This window comes from Hippocampus bargibanti, linkage group LG10 (assembly GCF_051943395.1).
Source record: "Hippocampus bargibanti isolate YZ-2025 linkage group LG10, ASM5194339v1, whole genome shotgun sequence".
Taxonomy (NCBI): Eukaryota; Metazoa; Chordata; class Actinopteri; order Syngnathiformes; family Syngnathidae; genus Hippocampus; species Hippocampus bargibanti.
Genome location: NC_142743.1, coordinates 17,034,006 through 17,054,936, shown reverse-complemented (window position 1 = coordinate 17,054,936; position 20,931 = coordinate 17,034,006). Strand labels below are relative to the sequence as shown.

The following is a 20,931-nucleotide window of genomic DNA, read 5'->3' as shown; positions in this document are numbered from 1 at the left end:
ATTTTAGAATGCATTTAATTTATAAGCACCTTTCAAAAGGTCAATTTACAGTCACACGATACGCTTTTCTGTGGGTGAGCAGCGGCGGCCACACGCGCCAGCATTGACTCAACCCAGAAGTAATTCAAATCGAGAGAAAGCAAGCTAGCCAGCCAAAAGATAGCCAATAGATAGCTAACTAAATAGCAAGCTATATAGCTATACAGCTAATAGATGTTCTCGTGATACAACAAATCACCAGCTGAGCGCAACTTTACTCGCTTTAATTTTTTGTTGTTAACGTTTTGTTGTCCGTTTTCAAAATAGCAACATGAATAATTACGGGATACTGTGATTAGCAGATTGCACGATTGCATGAGTCAGAGGGAGAACAGAAAGATGCCGACAAGGGACGGGAAAGTGAGAAGAGTGAACTGCACAACAAATATGTTAGTTATATGTATTTCTGTTTTAAGATAACCTCATAGTTTTTGAAATTGTTTATTGAGTTCATTATCATGCTAAAATGCGAGACACCAACAAAAACATGATCCCGTCTAATTTTGCATATCGGTGGCGATTCTCATGTTAAATTAGCATCATGCTAATCGAGTTCTTTTCCGGAGCTCCTCACATTTTGTTTAGGTATTTCCAAACTACTTTCTTTCCTTGTCAAACCTGTTAAATTATATGTATGTCGATGTAAATGCATATTTCAGAATAATAACAATGGGGAAAATAAGAAACTGCATAAAAAAAGAGATCTGCGATTGAGAAACTGTAAGAACACAAAATAGCACCAAATGCACAAATGAGAAAATAACCACAAAGAATAAAGAATGAGAAATCACAAAATATAAATTGCATTGAAGGCATTGAAACTATGAAAAAGGCAGCCATCGTGATGCTGTTTCAGTCAAGACAACAGAAATGCAGGATAGAATGGAGAAAATGAGAAATACAAGCCGCACTGAACGCATCACTTGGAGGAATTAAGGAGAACAGTATAGATTTGATAACCTACGAAAGATAATTAAAAAAAACAAAATCAATAAAAAAGTTGCATTGGAGGTATCACTTGGAACAAACACAATGAAAATGATATTTACAGTTTACAGAAAATGCTATCCGAAATTAATTTTTGTTATGTAATTGTTGAACACAAAAAAGAACGTAGTTCCTCAAGGAGAAATGGGTTAAAATAATTAGAATTTGTAATAATACTTTTGACCTTGCAAATTGTATTTATGTATTTATTTAATGCCATTATGTTTACTGCTTCATTTTAGTTACCGGTAAGTGTGTGTGTGTTTTTTAGTGCTAGTTTTACAGTTACGAAAATGAACTTTCCAAATGTAATTGTGACTGGGTATACCAGTGGCAGGCCGTGGATTTCCTCGCTAGGCCTTCAGTAGTGCTATTTCCGAATCAATCCAGACTGAAAAAGTGTGGTGTGATCTACTACAAGTCCACTTGAGGGTATCAGTAGCCAGGAAATAACTGACCAACCTTTCTTAATTAATGATGTCCATTTTTTCTTGAAAATGGCTTTAACAGTAGATCTCCAACTAAATATATTTCTTCTCCTCTTTCAGCCATTGTGGGTTGACAAAACTGCTGTTAAATCAACACAATATATTTGCTTAGGCAGCTCGCGACCAATACAGTGTGCTAGCTCTGGCCAGTATGCTCTTGTCACTCGCGGCTTGTGATCAAAGTAGTATTCACCAACTATGATTGGCTAGTGACTTGCAAAAACTCTGACATTGACCAGCACCTTCAAGAAGGCGTTCATACCCCTTTTGGGTTGCCAACTCGAAATCTCATTGGTGGGAGCAACAGTTTGATGAATCAATTTGATGCGACAGGGCCCGCAGAACTGATTGTAACGGCGTTCAGGTCGATTTCTGACCCTGGTAGCAAATGATGGCTGAAATGTGATTGGTTAAATCCTTGAAAATGAAAATACACATCTGGAAGCAGCGCAACAGGAGAAAAGTAATGAAATTAAGCTGAATGACAATTTGGAATTATGTCAAAAGAAGTCGTGGCCAAAATATTAATTAACATCAGTCTGTGATTCAGATATATTTTTTTAGGCAAGCAGAGAAGGCTTTGCAGGCCTTGCTGGTCCGCCACTGGGCTATACTTTATATATATCAAGGTGCGAAAACTGTGTCAGGCTCCTCATCATATAGCCTGCGAGCATATGCTCATTTTCAAACGCCAGATCAGCACTTGACCCGAATGTCAGCTTTCCCATTTCTCCTCGCCTCAATTTAACTTGCCCTTTTACTCCTGTTCCTGACGACTCATCCTCGCCTCTCCTCATCTCGTCTTCTCATCTGTGAAGATAAAGAGGAAAAATCATCACCTGCTTTACCCAGGGAGATGAAATGAGCGCAACTCGTGATTCCTGCCATCTGTTTTATTTCATGTTAAAGACCGCGTAAAGCGGAGGAGACCGCCTTTTGTACTTCTACAATGTTCACATAACTAGAGCATTTCGGCTTGACTCATTGTCAAATACAAAGATGATAATGTATGTGTAAAAAAAAAAGATTCCTTTATTAAAAAAAAAAGACGATGTGCTGTACGATTTGTCTGCGGGAGACCTTTGGACTGCATTAATACGGAGAGAAATTGGATACAGGGTATTAATTATCAGCTGAAAGGAGCAGAATGAAAAATGCAAGGAAAATGTGCATAGCTCATTTCGAATAAGCTGCTGCGGGAGGGGAGCATTTGTTAAAAATTGCATGATACCGAGTAAATGCTTTTTGGATTCAATTTTGGTGGTAATTCATCTACGAAGCTGTCACAGATGTTCGATCGGACACTGTGGACAAAGACTCGAACCCAGAAAGATTGCCTTTTTACTGCCGGCAGGAGATGCAACCATTCATGACAGACGCCTGAATTCTGCAGCTCTCTGCCAAGCTATTTATTGCGAGTAAATGCAAATTAAAGTGATACATTAGTAAAACATAGTTTTCTTGATTAGAATACCACACCTCTTGAGTTCTAAGCACGAACAGCTGTAAGCAATAAAACATTGTCTTTTCCATGAACTGATAAATTTGTAACCTGGCTAATCAGTTCTTCCAGTGAAGGAGTTTCAAGTCGTAAATTGCTCCGGTGATAAAGGAGTTTCCCAAGTCCTAAATTCTGTCCAAGTCCAGATCTCCTAGATGAAAATGTCTGTTGACCTCAGATTGACCCCAGGTTGTCTGTGCTTCAATTGTGTATTCGAGTCACACATGTTGACGAAGCAGATAACAGCATGAAACGTTTAAATATGATAACTCCTTATCTCTATCAGAAGCATAGGCCACATCCTAATTTAAAAAGTTCTCAATGGGAACATTCAGAGCAATTCTTTTACAAAGAAAAATTACATTTGCGTTGTAGTTTTCTAGCTGTGCATGAGGGGGGAAAAAAAAAAAAAAAAAATCGGCAGACTTTGCAAGTAAAAGTTGGGCTGAGTTTTCATGATGCGCTATAGCATGAATACAAAAGTAAAATGGCGAAACAACGAGCCACACCTGGACATGGCACACGTAGATGGAGCTGATTATGACACATAAAATGATTTGAAAACAGCCATTTTGTTCTATTACGGCATACATTCTAAATAAATAAGAGTTATTGCACCCAATTAACTCATTTACTGCCAGATGATGTGCAAAAATGTGTCCACTGCAGCGCCAGAGTTTTTGTTATTCTCACTTGACAATAATTAGGATTACATAAACATTAAATAAGGTGTTAGAAACCTTAGACTGTTTTCTTTCATGAGAAAAAAAGAGGTAATTCCTAAATTATATGGGCCTGGAGTTACATGAGCTTGAAATGAGGGCGGCTGTCCAAAATACAATCCAGTACATACATCTTGGTTGATATAGCGTTTTAACAACAGCTAAAGCAAAAAAAAAAAAACAGTGTTAACATTTAAAAAAAGGGAAATTCTACCCCCTCGTGGAAAAGGAAAAAAAAAAACATTGCCAGAGGCAATGGCCACTGCTTTAATGGCACCCAAAAAAAAACACACAACCCGAACAAATTCAGGAATGGCGCTCTATCTACGTTCTACGTCATATTCTCAATTTCCGAATAAATTCATGAATGGCAGTGAATGACTTAAAATCCACTCCAAATGCACGACCTTATAACACTCGGGAAAGTCCGGAAGCACAAAGCAGGCTTCGGATTGGCTGCCGTTCCGAGAATGCAAATTGCCAAACGAACCAAAATTCCAACATTTCCTAGCCGAACGAAGATTTCAAAATCAATACATACATATTGGTTTATATAGCGCTTTAACAACAGCTGAAGCTGCAACAAAGCGCTAACATGGACAAAATTGAAAATACTGCCCCCTTGTGGAACATAAAAAAACATTGCCAGAGGCCATGGTGAGCGCTTTATCGGCACCCAAGCATGAACATACAAAACCCGAACAAATCCAGGAATGGCGCTCTACGTCATATTTTCAATGCCCGAATACACTTGTGAATGAGTTGAACTTAATCTGGCCACCGCGTGAGCCCATCCGACAAGCACTTCGCACGAGCTGCATTATTCACAACGCATTCAAGCCAAGCCAAAAGTTCGCCATCCTCATTTGCATATTAACACAATGTTCACACTCCTGTTGGCACGTTGGCAGCCCACCACTTATCCCATTACAGTGTCACCGATTGGAGCAATGTGGGGTGGTCACCTCATCGCCTTCCGTAATGTACGTGTTTGTCGTTTTGGCTCTACTTGACAAAGGACGCATATGTAAAAAAAATTGCATATTTTTACTCTATGAGAAAGGGGGGGTAGAAAGAGATGCCAGGTGTAACCTGCCAACATCTAATAAGCGGAGGGAAAAAAGCTGCCTGTGATGTGACTTTTTTAAAGCAATGTTATAGGAATTATAATATGACAATGTAACTACGATCAAAAGGTTCTTGACCGATTCTGTTTTAGACCAAAAATTCCGAGTTTTTTATGAAATATTTTTATAAAATGGCTGCCTTCAAAAAGCTAATCCCACAAATGAAAACCCAGATGAACTTTTATGTGAGCTTCGAATCTCCTCAGATCAGCCCAGCGGTTGAAGGTTTGCTTCTCACACTCGGGGTCCGTCTGATAAGATCGCTTGCCTCGACGCCTCTGGTTTTGATGCCTTGTGTTGGCGCCATACGGAAAACATGAATATTCATGCGTACACCTCTATATGTATCATGAAGATTTCCATAGCTGTCATCAAGTTATGCAAATCATATCCTTTACATCTCCATACACTCTCACACAGGGGCTCCGCTTTCTCCTTAATTAATAGCCTGGAGGAAATCATTTTTCTTCTGAGGGAAAAAAAAAAAAATCACAAAACAGATAATTGACAACAGACAATACAGTGATACCTCGGTTTACGAACCCCTTGGCTTATGAACTTTTCGGTTTACGAACGTTAAATATATGAAAATTTTACTTTGGCATACAATCTTTAGCTTGGCATACGAACTTTTTTCGTACAGGGACCTGCCTCAATGAGTGATGTGTCTTTCGCGAACGAGCCCGTTCTTCTAACAACAAAATGGTAGCCGACTGTTTTTGTCTTCCCCGCCCCAAGTATTCGGTTAAAGCCATGTGATTGGTCAAGAAGGCAGCAGTGACGAGAGGTGGTTTAAAAATTAAAGAGACAGGCAGACGACAGTGAGAGAGTTTCAACTTTGATAATTCAAAGGAGGAGTGTAGACTGCAAGGTTAAAATATCCCATCAATCAGGCTCCACAAACAACCCGCACAAGCGATCTGTACACTTGAAGCAAAAAACTATGAACTCAGCTAAACAGAACACAATAGATAAGGAACTAGATAAAATTATCACAGAGAAAGCACGTACAGGGGATCATTCCTCAAGATGGTGACAGAAGAAGGTTACGTTCCTCATCAAGTGTTTAATGCGGATGAAACCGGCCACTCCTTTCCATCAAGCCATCAACGACCATCACAAAGGTAAATAAAATAACTTTATTATACAGTACAGTTTATTTCTTGAAATCTAATACCATAGCGCATTTATTATACATAAAATAAGGTATGTTTTGTGTCGTTTTAAGGCTTAGAAAATTAGAAAGTAGAAAATTATGTTTTATGGCGACCTGGGAACGGATTATTCTCATTTTAATGGTTTCCTATGGGAAATTAATTTTTGATATACACACTTTTCACCTTACACACTCTGTCTGGGAACCAATTAAGTTTGTAAGCCAAGGAATCACTGTACATGTAATTTCTGAATGTAACGTGAGGTAGTGCCGTATGTAAAGTGAAGCTAGCATCGGTCCACAGCCATCATTCATCAACCGCAACACTAAAAGCACGTCGCTTTTTCATCTGCTGATATTTTTCTTTCTGACTCGCATGACGACGAGTTTGTTTTTCCATTTTTTGTGGAAAGGAGCTAGGAAAGGCAGGTGAATGCTAAAATGTGAGGAAAAAAAATATAGCCGATGAGAATGAAAATGACCCGCGGCTGTGACCATGATACCGGTGCGCGCCGACAGCACCTTCGAATAAAAGTCAAGAAGCCTTCGTGTTCGCATTTCTTTTCTCTGCATTTTTCTTTGTCCTTCCACACTCTAGATCCATCCCCCCCTCCTTCCATCTTTTTCTAATTTACCCGAGGATGGAGGTGCCTGCCTGCCTGGCACATGACATTGATTTCCATCAGAGCTTGAAAATAACCTCCGAGCTGTTGCCAGGGCAACCTACCTTTTTACATGTTTGCATATTGCCTCAGAGAGCTTTCTTTCTTTCTTTCTTTTTTTTTCTTGCCCATCGGCCGTAGCTCACGGAGCGACGGGATGACAAATGCGCTCAGGTAGAAGACGCAATAGCGGTCGAGTATGGGGATACATTTGCGCGCGGGTGATGCGTGAGGGAGGCGAGAGCAACGGTCGGGTGGGTTGCAGAGAGATGGATGGCTATGCCAGGCAAGAGCAAGCATGGCCACGCAGGCTGTGGCACGTACGGCGAGCCTGAGTGTGTGTTTATGGGGGGAATGGTTATTGATGTCTCCACATCGGAGGCCGACGAGGACCGTCTGGGAAGAGGGCGAGAAGGAGGAGGGGAGCTCGCGTAACAATACAAGTCCAATGCATTGACGGTGATGGACTCCTGCCTCCTCATTAACGTCAGGATGAACCGAAGCAGCGAGGAGGGAGTGGGATGGGCTGTGAAGGGCAAGGAAACAAACCATATTATCTTCAGTCACAGCTGAATGTCAAATGTAACTTACGAACGAGGTGCCTTCCAAATGGTCATTCGTATTTGTAAGTTGCTTCAGTGCTATATTTTGTATGGACTGTACGTTTAAAGGACAACCGACACCATTTTTTTGTTTCCTAACTGACATCAGAAAAGCGTTTTATAGCATCTCAAATACCTAAAACACGCAGGCTGATATTTTTAGTCAAATGCAAAACACCAATAAAAATGAGTTGAAGTGTCCCAAAACTACTTCAAAATGACCTCGGAGATGGCGAGTTTCAGAAGGTACCGCCACCTTGTTCGTGACGTCACGTCAGGACGTCTCGCCTTGCTCTAGAATCAAAACAATGGCTTCAGATATGGAGAAGATGCTTTCTTGTTACTCATCCAAGTTTGAATATGATTCAAATAGTTCTGAAGAGGAAAGCATAAATGTTTACAATCGATTAAAGAAGTCCTCTCGTCTCAATTCGAGCCATCAGGACTCCAACGTAGCGTCCCAGAAAATGCACAAGATGGCGCGCAAGCTCCGTTGGAAATAGGCTGATTTGTGTGCTGGGAATTTGGGTCAACTAGTATCAAATAGTAGTCTTGGTGCAACACACGATTCACCATTGCATTATTTAAGTGTTTTCCTTCTAATTCCGCCGTCAACACGAAGTTTTCAGACCAAACAAAGTACCCAAAATGCATTGTGTGTCGCTTTCTTGGTTAGGGGTGTTCCAGACGCGACATCACGTCAGGCATCGTCATCAACTAGAAAACAAGTCTTCCTGAATATTCAGCACGAGTCTTAAAACGTAAAATATAGCTATATGCCGTGGAATCTTTGTAAAATACGCTCAGTAGAAGTCATTTGAAGTGATTTTACAAATTATGGACGCAACTTGTCCGGAGACATCGGTTGTCCTTCAAACATACTTATATAAGCCTGAAAGGACAACCGACGCCTCCAAACAAGTGTTGTTCATAATTTGTAAAATCACTTCAAATGACTTCTACTGACCGCATTTTACAAAGATTCCACCACATATAGCTATACTTTACGTTTTAAAACTCGCGCTGAATATTAATGAAGTCTTGTTTTCGAGTTGATGCCGATGCCAGAAGTGACGTCGCTGAGGGAACGCCACTGACCGAGAAAGCGACTGACACACAGTGTATTTTGGTACTTTTTTCGTCTGAAAACACCATGTTGATCGTGAAATTAGAAGAACTACATGAATAACGCGATGGCGAATCGTTGTGTGGCAGCCAATTGTGGTAATACGCATAAAGAAGGTGTAAACTTTATACAAATTCCCAGCGGACAAACCAGCCATTTCCAACTGACCAGAGCAGTGCAGCGCTATACTTGACTTTTTGTAGCAGTATAGCTCTTAATAATAATTACGAGAGAAAAAAACAGAAGCACCCAATAATAATTCACTATGGAAAAAAAATATGTTAAATAAAACAAAGTATGAAACTGTCGCTACTGGTTAATAAGCAGTAGCAAAGAAGCACTGTGACACTTGAGACGTGCCATTTGCCATTGAATGAAATGAATAAAAAATAAAATCAATTCAGTTGTGAACAATTACATGGTGGTTTGAGGATTTATACATGTTATTTTAGCTTATTTTTGTTTTAAAAATTGATTTCAAAAAGCTAATGCTAATGGCTAACGAATATTGGGCTTAGTCTTCTGTTGTACCAACTTTGGCCACCAGGAGGCAGTATAACACAGTCGTGTAGTTCAAAATAGTTTCACAAACTACAGTGACTCTAGAATTTCATATCATGTTAGCCTTGTCGTACAAAGGTACTCCTCGACTTACAAAGCATAACGTATTCGTCCGAGCTGGTGATCGTAGGCTGTAATTGCCTGAAAGTGCCTCCCCATCTTTGCAAATATGCTGCCGCGAAGCGCATTTACCTTTCCGCCACACACACACACACGCAGCACATAAACATTTTAAACGTCATCAAAACAACTCGATTGTGAAATTTAAAGGCAAACAAAATGGAAGGAAAAGGAACACATCCAAGGTTGGGGTACAGTTGATAAATTTGAGGAAAGAAAGATGGATGGACATTTCAGATGTACATCAATCTCATGTTGTATATCCCGGTAAACTCAAAATGTCCTGATACGTCTAGAAAAGGCTGACAGCAAACAAAATCGTACATCAAGTTCTTTTCTCCTCGAGGGCAATACCATTACTCCATTTTTTATAACCTTCTTCCGTCACCTGCTACAAATCTACCCACAGTGACAAACACACACAAAAAGGGCACATTTGCATAGCGTCTATAGGGTAGAAAATCTGATCATATACATGTAAATAAGGTGAGCTTAGCGTAAATTTTCCTTGAGAAAACAACGATCTGATATCGCGTCGAGAAAACGTGCACGCGAAGGGGATGTGGATGGAGTGCGGAGGTCTCGGAGGGGGCTTGTGGATCAGTAGATGCATTAATGTTACCGCTGACAGAGGTGGATTTATTTATTTGCGCATGTTGACAGGAGTTGAAGCTGCTGTTGATGAACAGCAGGGGGCAGTAGTGTATATATATCCACTTCCGGGTTTCTACAGTTAGTTTCAATGCAGTTGAACTTATTGTTACAAGGGAACCTTTGACAGTAATGCAGCTTATATGGTTTGATAAAACAAATTACATATAATTTTTTTTTGCATGTGTCATATTTTGAAAGTCTGTGTAAGCCCCCAGTCATACAGGAGTGGTCCATCAATGAAAAGGTTTCTTCAGCCGTCATCTGTACTTCTTTGAAGGCGTCGGACGTTTCGCTCTTCATCCGAAGAGCTTCGTCATCAAATTAAAGTTGTGATGGTAACTCTGGCCCTACAATATGCCTAATGGAGGGAGGTGGCGGTGCCAAACATCTGCTCTAACTTTGGGGGAGCAGTGAACTACGCTCTGAAGCTAATCTGATTACTTCTTTAGTCGGTCTGATTACCTCTAATGTCGATGCCTAGCTGTGATTGCCCCATTAACTCTGGTATCACCTCATTGGCATCACTAATCCTACGTGGTAATGACCTAAGAAGACTGTTGTAAGCACGGCCCATTAGGGATATATATATATACATATTTATAGGGCCAGAGTTACCGGCACAACTTTAGTTCGCTGACGAAGCTCTTCGGATGAGGGGCGAAACATCCGACACCTTCAAAGAAGTACAGATGACGGCCGAATAAACCTTTTCTTCCATATTTTGTAAGGCGCACAGTTCCACTGCTGGATTTTATGCTAATCATTTGTTGGTGTCACCCGTGCTTCCAAAGTAACGTAAATGACGGCCATCACTTAGCATTCAGAGCTAAATCGTCCCTTACCATTGGTCATTTGTACCAATTAGTCAATTTTTTTTTTTCTGAAAAGCAGCCATATGCCTACTTATATTAAACTGGACATCAATAAAATCACCCATAGTGAAATAATTTTAGTCAACTTCATTTAAACAGACTAATCAGTTCAATTCCCAATTTTCTACTTGAAAACAGTAATATGATACGATGCTGAAATGATGCATGGCTAAGTAACAAACTCCCATAACTGGAAATGACAGGCTCAAATTGTACTTAATTTTGACTTTTACGTCTCGTGACTTTTACCGGAATGTATGAGAAAATTAGCTGGTGATATTTTGACATAAAATAATGAGAACTATCAGTGAAAATGCGTTTTTCACAGTGTCTGAATATAGAAAGTTCAACAAACGAATCCACGGGCTTTATCCCGCCTAATGCGGTGCATTTGCCTGCGAGGAAAAAAACTAAATGTAATCGTGGCAGAGGAAAGTTCATGTGGCTGAGAAGATACACGACAAGCATTCGATTAACTGCCTCGGGGACACGCTGAGCTACCGGCAGAGAGAATGAAAGTGCATTTTTTTTGGGTGGGGAGCTGTATGCGCGCTGCTGGCTCAAATCAGATTATTCTTGCCCGCCTATTGTGGCTCGGAATTTGATCTTTTGATTCAGGCCCAAACAAACACTCCAAATAAATATGGCCTTCTCTCCGCATGCATAGAAAGTATCAAAAGCAAGCCGCGGAAGGAACACAAACACAACAATCAGATCCAAGGGCACACTTGAAAGAAGAAAAATGTGATTTGCATTCTGGTGACCTCAGAAGAGGTTTCATTGCAGAGGATGCCAACTCAAGTCAATGGCGCATGAAACGGCTTCTTTTTTTTATTGGCATGGCATTCAATCAGTTCCTCTGGGCTGTATGTCCTTGACTCTGTGGCGGGCGTTGGGGGGGGGCGGTGGGTTGACCCATTACAGCAGTCCTGCACCTGCACACGTCTTACAAGCCAATCTCTTTTAATATCTCCCCGTCTTCGCTTCCATTCCTGCATAAATACAATCAGAGCTCGCCAAGAAAGGCAGAATCACTCACTCACGTCGTCCGCCGCCTCCCATTGATTATGCAGAATGTGAGGCGCTCCATCCTCCCGTTGCCTCCTCGTGTCTTTGAATTCCACCTCAAGCTGGCCGCATGCCAAAACACCCCCTCTTGTCTTTCACACAACAACCTTCTGACCCAAGAGGGTGTTTGCCCATCTATTGATGATTTCATTATGCCTGGCCGGGGATAAACAAACCAACTGATAAATAAATACATAAATAAATAAATAGAGACATGGATGGATGGATGGATGGCTAGCTAGCTTGATAAATAAATAAATAAATGCCTACATACATAAATAAATAAATAGTGCCCGCTGCGACAGGAGTTGGCACACATTTTTGACTCACTTGGATTTCTAAAATATGACAAGCGTCCGGGTAAGCACAAGATACGTGACATATTTTTAATAATGCATATGTTGACAGTCCATAACAAACAACAACAGAACAAAATTAAAAAGTATTCACATTCTATTGTTTAATTTATGCAAATAGTGAAACAACTGGTACAGTACATGTATGAAGATCCAAGTGAACAACATATTTTGTGTGACAACACAAGCAACAAAGTGCTTTCATTTGGGGTGAGTACGATGATAAAGGGTTTCCCTGAATATTAATTCGTTAAGAGATATAATATTTGCATGATGCTCAGATTGAAAACAAGATAGATGCTTCACCTGGATTCCTAGCCACCCTCCTAGCTTCTGAGCCTCCTGTGACGAGAAAGCCACCAACCCACTATGTTCGTATAACTGACGCAGATCCAAACGCCAATCACACATGACTGTTCAGAGTGTGATGCAACATGGATCTAAGCTGTCTCAAACTGTGCAATGCTACGAAACTGGGTTTGAAGTGTACTGTAATGTCTAGTTTCCTTGCTGACAAATAAAAGGACTGCCGACATCGTTATCAGACACCCCTGATGCCAAATGATGAAAGAAAAATGGGTAATTAGTGGATTTTGGAGATACCGTCCATTACGAGTCAAGGTGAAGGGAACACTAAGGATGACAAATATGACTGAACATGTTATTTAAGGATTAAAGTGATTTTAAACGTTTTCCCCAAAGTCAAGAGACAGTCGATCAATGATTTATGACAAGTGCGTTTCATGATGGGGGGGGGGTGTCCCCCTTGAGTCGATGTATGCTCACATTAAATTTGTATATGTGGATCCCGAAAGCAGTGAGTTGAAACTTTTTTGACGAAAGATGGACTTTTAGATCAACCCGCTTCCACACACGCATGCCCACATAAGCATTATCCATATTTACTATGATGAACTTAACGTAAAAATTAAATTGATACAAAAGTTTGTGAAATCCATGTCGACTTACCATAGTCGAGATCTGGGACGCTTTCACGTGTTCCGTTTTAAAACGCTTCTCCCGGCACTCCAGATTTCCATTGTTTGCCTGTTCCTTCGGTAAATTGTGCACGAAACGAACGCCGAAAGAGAAAAATAACAATAAAAGACACAACGCGACAGCTCTGATTGCAAGCTAAAGTTGCTGACAGGTGATCGCTAACAATTTCTTGTGATGACGTCACGTGTCATTTTAGGAAAACGGTGACCTGCTATTTAATTTTATTTTCTAAATATTTTCTGTATTCAGTATTTTCTATTTATGTATTTTAATTTTTTTTATGTAAATATTCATTTATGTATGTTTGTATTTACAAAAACACATAACTTTAATAACCCACAACCCAAAATGAGGACAAAGAGCATAAAATGGCTGGCTGGATAATTCCTTTACTTGAGCTGACAAATAAAACAATCCATGACGAACGTGTACGACAGTATATGCATTTAATACAGAATTGATTCATGAAAAGCATGCCCGCTTTGCAATGAAGACAACCAATGTTAAACAATAAAAATATCCACTTTTATTCCTTGAGCAGAACATATCAAAGACAAAACATGAACTCTAGTATACTGTCGCAAATAACAATGAACTATACAACAAAAGAGTAACCAATAAACTTCCTGTGAACATGGAATTGGTTCATAATAAAGCAGCAATTAGATAATTTATGTGTGTGCATTTGATCAGCTGATTGGACGACAATTACAGAAATGTAACAAGATGTCCCTCGTCTATTGATGAGGGACAGAACCAAAAACAGAAACAACCAAAAAATGAAGCTGTTTCTGATGTGGTTTAAAGGAAGTATCATGGCACACATTTCTAAACGACATCAAAACATGCGACTCAAACTAAACTATTTTGATGAAGACACACGTGCACCTCACTAAGCAGGCCCTTTAATGGTAAAAAAGTGCCGCATGACACCTTGTTGCGGTGTACTCTTCTCGCACCTCTTGAATTCAACAGTTGCTCCCAGTTAATGAAAGAACAGGCTTCGCTAAACACACCATCATTATTTATCATACAAAAAAGGGCTTTAATATCCATTCACAGACAAAAGAAACGGATGAAAGGATGGCACGTGTTTGTGTACGATAAGCAAGATGAATACATAGACACGAGTAAATCAACACCGTAAAATACAAAGGTGACTCCTTTCTATCAAGACAGTAAGGCGATAAAGATTTTTTTAAAGCATCACAGTGAGGGGAAATATATATATATATCAAGTCACAAGATAAAACTACGTGAATGATAACAAAAAGTCAAACCACATACAGTGATACCTCGGTTTAACAACCCCTTGGCTTACGAACTTTTCGGTTTATTAACGTTAAATTTATGTGGCATTTGGACTCGTTTCAACTTTGATAGTTCAAAGGCAGAGTGTAGACAGCAAGGTTAAAATTCCCATTAATAGGGCTCCGCAAATAACCCGCACAAGCCATCTGTACACTTGATGCAAAAAGCTATAGCTAAACAGAACACAATTGATGAGGAACCAGGTAAAATTATCACAGAGAAAGCACCTACAAGGGATCATTCCTCAAGATGGTGAAAGAAGAAGGTTACGTTCCTCATCAAGTGTTTAATGCTGATGAAACCGGCCATTCCATTCCATCAAGCCATCAAAGACCATCACAAAGGTTAATAAAACGACTTAATTATACAGTACAGTTTATTTATGTAATTATAATACCACAGCACATTTATTATACGTAAAATAAGGTATAGTTTGTGTAGTTTTAAAGCTTAGAAAATTAGAAAGTAGAAAATTATCTTTTATGGGGACCTGGGAACGGATTATTCTCATTTTAATGGTTTCCTATGGGAAATTAATTTTTGGGATACCCACTTTTCGCCTTACACACTCTGTCTGGGAACCAATTAAGTTCGTAAGCCAAGGTATCACTGTACCCGGGACGAATCAACTAATCTACAGTACAAAATGCGGTTTCATTTTCACCGTAACGATGTTTAAATGCCATGTGAGCGTATGCCATGTGCTGTTTATCAGTTAGGGGTGGTGAATCATTTGCATGGGATAACACTGAGATGATGTGGTGTGGGTGGGTATTTTTTAAGAGAGGAAAAAGTCTTATGTTGTTGAAAAGAATCATATTACAAGAATAAAGTGGTATTTTGCTTTACAAAAGTTGATTCACTAAATTTGAGAAAAATCATGTATAATTTGTTTCATTTAAAAACAGCATGTTACAAGAATAAAGTTCTCTGTCAAGTAGGGGTAGCATTACCGCCTCACCCTTCTGAGGTTGGGGGTTCAAATCTTAGCACTGGCCCTCTCGTGTGGAGGTTTGCATGCTGTCCTTGTGCATATTTTTTTGTTTTCACCTCTGTTTAAAAAACGTGATTTGAATGTGAAGTTAAACTGTACATTGTGCTTCGGCGTTCATACTAATGGGTCTGTCGTTAGCTCTCTGTCATACAGGAGTGGTCAGTAGATGAAAAGGTTTCTTCAGCCGTCATCTGTACTTCTTTGAAGGTGTCGGACATTTCCCTCCTCATCTGAAGGCCTTCATTAGTGAACTAAAGTTGTGCTGGTAACTCTGGCCCTATATATATATATATATATATATATATATATATATATATATATATATATATATATATATATATATATATATATATATATATATATATATATATATATATATATATAAGGTATATATATATATATATATATATATATATATATATATATATATATATATATATATATATATAGATATATATATGGTGGTGGGATTTATATACTGTATATACATATAAGGCCATCGCTACCAGCAAAAATTTAGTTTGCTGATGAAGGTTTTCGGATGAGGCCCGAAACATCTGACACCTTCAAAGAAGTACAGAAAAAAAAACTTGATCTATGCTATGTTTATTTACATTTGCTCTGCGATTCCCTCGCCCATTGCGTTTTTTGCTCATCGTCAGCGGGCATGCTCATTCCAGTGCAGTCGACATCCTAATTCGAATGACTCATCTAGAAAATATGAATGGTTTGAAGGTAGGATGAAATGCTCTGATTGGTTAGTAGTTGCCCACACCTCTTGTATGTAAATGATAATGGGTGCATCTGCACGTGGAGGATGGCGATCGAAAAGTGGCTTTTGGTTGGAAAATGTCCCATTTGGAAAAGAGATTGGCACTCACAGAACATGCGTGTCAATAGGGGCCTGTTCACGTAAACGTAGTTGGCGTACGGGATGCGCGTCTACATCTCATGGGTGAGAACCTGATGTTGGATCGCCACTCCGTTGGCTTGCACGACGCCGCCCGGAAGCAGTTGGGGCTGACCGTTGGCCTTGGGTTGCGCGATTGGACGCTCGGGCGGGTGAGAGCTCAAGTGGCTGTTGGACTCGTTTAGCCGGCGCACGCGGTACGTCTCGTAATGCATGCTGCCTGTGATGTCCTTGATGTTCTGCATGTGCGTCCTGTAACAAAGCACAAATATGTCCTTGAGTATTGTTATTTTCTATATTTTTATTCTATTTTTAAAAATGTCTACAACCATATTCTACTGCTGTAGCATACCATATACATGAAATGAGTACATTATTAATTATTCCAGATTTTCCAATTAGATGGAGTTTTCCATGCCAAATAATATTCCATGAATTCTAAACTAAAAATTTAAAACAAAATCAGTATCATACATAATATAATAAATGCATACTTTTTCACATATGGACGTGTAGTTTTATATATTTTTGTGTCTCAATAAATTAACTCATTCACTGCTATTCACGAATTTATTCGGAAAATGAAAATATGACGTAGAGTGCCATTCCTGAATTTGTTTGGGTTTTGTTTTTTTCTTGTTTGGGTACCGATAATGCGCTGGCCATGGCCACTGGCAATGTTTTTTTTTCCACAACGGGGCAGTTTTTACCTTCTGTCCATGTTAGCGCTGTGTTACAGATTCAGCTGTTGTTAAAGCGCTATATAAATTGTATATTTGTATATTTATATGTATATTTTATTGTATTTTATTTTATTGTATTTTGTACACCTGCCCTCATTTCAAGCTCAGTTAACTCCAGATCCATATAATTTTGGAATTAACTCTTTTTGATGAAATAAGAGAGTTTAAGGTTTCTAACACTGTATTGAATGTTTATGTAGTCCTAAAACTCAATATTCTGTGGGTCCTGGAATTCAAGTGACAATGACAAAAACCCTGCCACTGGAGTGGACACATTTTTGCACATCTGGCAGTGAATGAGTTAAATATAGAAATTGCATTTATGATTTCCTTAAGAAGTCTGTTTGATATTAAAATTGATTTGAGGAACTGAAAACTGTGTGCTAAGAAATCCGGAAGCGGGGAAATACGTTGTCACAGCACCGTCACTACCGTAGTCATTATTTGGGAAGAAAACAATTATTAAACACACATTGTTATTATTTATGCTTTCACGTGACATATTTTTTATACAGTAATATAATTTAGTATAATCCAATATCGTCATGATAAACAGGCTTCTTCAGAAAGGCGCACAAAACAACTTGTATTCAATAATAGACTTCATTTACAGTACATTTGTACACATTTGGTCTGTATTGTACCTGATCAGGAGGTCTCGCAGGTAAGCAAACTCACAGTGTGCAATGTTCTCCACTGCAAAAAAAAAAAAGCAGACACGTATGGAGGTTGATTATTTAATCAATTCTTCCTTGATGCACTCTCGTGGAACTCGGCACCCACAGTGAAAACAATCAAGCCATTAAATCGAACGATACAATGAGAAATTATGAGGTCATAAATTCACTCGGCTACACCTGCAAGTCAGCAATTCACCACACGGTGGGAGTGTTGCTCAGCAGATCGAATGCGGGACCTTTTTTTTTTCCTCAGAAATTTGAACCTGAGACTGACCATTGGCCATATTCGATTAGATCACCTTTATTCGTCTCACAATGGAGAAATTCAGAATTAACAGCAGCAAAGTTATGAAAGGAAGAGGAAATGTTAAAAGAAGTAGAATAACAAAATATAGGAGCTGCTTGTAAAGGCAGCAACTTTCGCGGCGGCATTTTAAAGTCAATATAAATAATATGACAAACCACAAAAGACACATTTATTCAATCTGAAATACTTTTCTGCATCCTCTTTGTTACACCCTCATTGCACTCTTTTTGAATTTACTCGCTTTTACCATGACGGAAGGCGATTTTAACTCATTCACTGCCAGACGTGCAAAAAATGAGTCCACTCCAGTGCCAGGGTTATTGTCATTATCACTCGAATTCCAGGACTCACAGAATATTGAGTTTTAGAACTACATAAACATTCAATGCAGCGTAGGAAACTTTAGACTCTCTTCTTCCTTTCACCCCCCACCCCCATCCCCTTGCAAATTGCTGCTGTGGACTCCAAATTTCCCCATTGTGGGACGAATAAAGGAGTTAATTCCTAAATCATATGGGTCTGGAGTTATGAGCTTGAAATGAGGGCGGTTGTCCGAAATATAATGCAATACATACATATTGGTTTATATAGTGCTTGAACAACAGCTGAAGCTGGAACAAAGTGCTAAAATGGAAAAAAAAGGAAATGCTGCCCCCTTGTGAAAAGAAAAAAAACATTGCAGGAGGCTATGGCCAGCGCTTTATCGGCATCCAAACAAGAAAAAGAAACGATAGCGCTCTACGTCATATTTTCAATTCCCGAATGAATTCGTGAATGGCAACCCGGTGCCAAAAGCGTAGCGCTAACAAGCGTTTGAATTATAGATTGTTCAGGAAACCGTATTGGCAAAACTATCCGCTCGAACTCTAAAGTGGGGGACATACGGCCATGTGAGACAAAACGCACATCAATGTTAGCTGTTCAATTTGTAAACCTAAAAAAAATTGACAGTGAATCTATATGATCGACAATTTTTGCTTCAAATAAGCATTTTACAGCTGCAATTTTGTCCTTGTGAGCTTCCTATCACGTGTGTATTACCTTCAATGGTGCCCCATTTTGTTCTCCTTCCCAAAATCCTCTTCCCGTTCTCCTGGTACTCCTGGTCACTGCCCACCACAGCAAACGGGATCATTTCCTGTAGATATTATACACACACGCACACAGAAATGCTTTGTTTCATGATGGTTTCACTACAGCAATGCTTTTGACATTTTTGACTTTACCCTAATTTTATCATTAATCATTCTGTCCTCTGCATCCTCGTCAAACTCTTTCTGAGGGTAGACGTCAATGTCGTTGGCACGCAGCTCTTCCCTTATCTTCGCAAAACAGCAGATCGCAAGCGTTTGGAGGTTAAACGAGTGCAAAAAGTGGAACGGGGCTCATTTTGTGTGACCACCATGCTTACCGTCTGCTTAAAGTAGTCCCTCTCCTCCAGCGTGAGCGTGTCGGCTTTGGCGATGACGGGCACGATGTTCACCACCTTGCTGAGGCGTTTCATGAACTCCACATCAAGAGGCCTCAGACTGCAAGAGAGAACAGAAATTATTACAAACTAAAAGACACACCGACAAGCATCAATGTCCAGTTGTCAACTTTGTTAACTCAGTCATTGCCAGACAACCTAATTTAGGAATGTTTTTTGATGAAAAAGAGAGTTTAAGGTTTCTAAGCACTTGTTCAAGCACTATAGAAACCAATATGTATGTATTACATTGTATTGCGGACAGCCACCCTCATTTCAATCTCACAACTCAAGACCCATATGATTTAGGAATTAACTCTTTTTTATGATGAAAGAAGAGAGTCTAAAGTTTCTTACGCTGCATTGAATGTTTATGTAGTCCTAAAACTCAATATTCTGTGGGTCCTGTAATTTGAGTGACAATGACAAAAACACTGGCACTGGAGTGTACACATTTTTTGCACGTTTGGCAGTGAATGAGTTAATTGACTACAATCTTCCAAACAAACATCTTCTTTCAAATGCTGATTTGCATATTTCATATTTTATGAAGCTTCCCCAATTGAATACATTCAATTTCCGAGGTTTTTTTGACAATCATTGCATTTTCCAACTTCCTATTTGCTTCCCTTGAGTTGTGGAATCGTGGCAAAGAAAGCCAAATAAAAAAGCAAAACACGCATGGAGTTAATATTTTTAGATTAGTCTCTCTGAGATTTGCTCGCATTCCACACATTGTGGGAGTATAGACTTCAACTTTAGTCTTTTCAAGCTAATTTATTTTCCCCACATGGGTTTGAGTGAGCTCCATATTGTATCCCTGTGGCAATATTTCCTTTGTTCGCATCTCAAAAAAGTCCTCATATGTGACATTTATTTTTGGAATTTGCCACTTTTTTTGCAGTTTGACTTGTTTTCTGCCTCTTTTGCCATACGGCGACTCGTTGCTGTGCTGTTCCATCAGCCTCAGCTGAGAAAAGAGACAAACAAGGCTGCTGGGGGCATGACAGGAGCAACAAAAAAAAGTATTCATGGGAAATAGAGTGACAATTAAAGTGACAAATGTGACAACTGGAAGACGTGCATTCAAACAGATGTCATGTGATATACACGAGTGGGCATGAAAGTGTATTTCATATTTCACTGCTGCATATTTTGTAAAACAGATGCGCCTCATCTGTTGCATGGAGAAGAAAGTGGCAGTAGTGAATGAAGAAATCACTGGGAGGTCATCACAAGGTCATGTTTTGTGCTTGGAAAGACACTCCCCGACTTACAAACATGCGAGTTACGAACAACGGTAGATACAAACACTTTTGCGGCTATGTTGAAAAATATTCATACAAGGATGCTGTAAGTTAGATTTTGTTTCACGCACACATCCACGATGGGGATGTTTACGAGACAGACACCAAGGCTGACCAATCAGCGCCCAGCTCTGCTGAAGTGTTGCCAACGAGTTCAGGGCCCGATCCGTC

General features: G+C 39.5%; 1 protein-coding gene across 5 annotated transcripts in view; it reads right to left on the bottom strand.

The window, feature by feature from the left end:
• Positions 1-15,846: 15,846 nt before the first annotated feature.
• The window catches only part of septin9b (septin 9b), a 78,433-nt gene continuing 73,348 nt past the window's right edge, over positions 15,847-20,931 (bottom strand). For all 5 annotated transcript variants that reach the window (XM_089006359.1, XM_089006360.1, XM_089006358.1 and 2 more), the window contains 5 exons: positions 19,397-19,514; positions 19,212-19,307; positions 19,027-19,123; positions 17,643-17,694; positions 15,847-16,507 (listed from right to left, as the gene is read on the bottom strand). In XM_089006359.1, the coding sequence (XP_088862485.1) occupies positions 16,288-16,507; positions 17,643-17,694; positions 19,027-19,123; positions 19,212-19,307; positions 19,397-19,514 (583 nt within the window). In that variant the 3' untranslated portion in view covers positions 15,847-16,287. The remainder of the gene's footprint in view (positions 16,508-17,642; positions 17,695-19,026; positions 19,124-19,211; positions 19,308-19,396; positions 19,515-20,931) is intronic.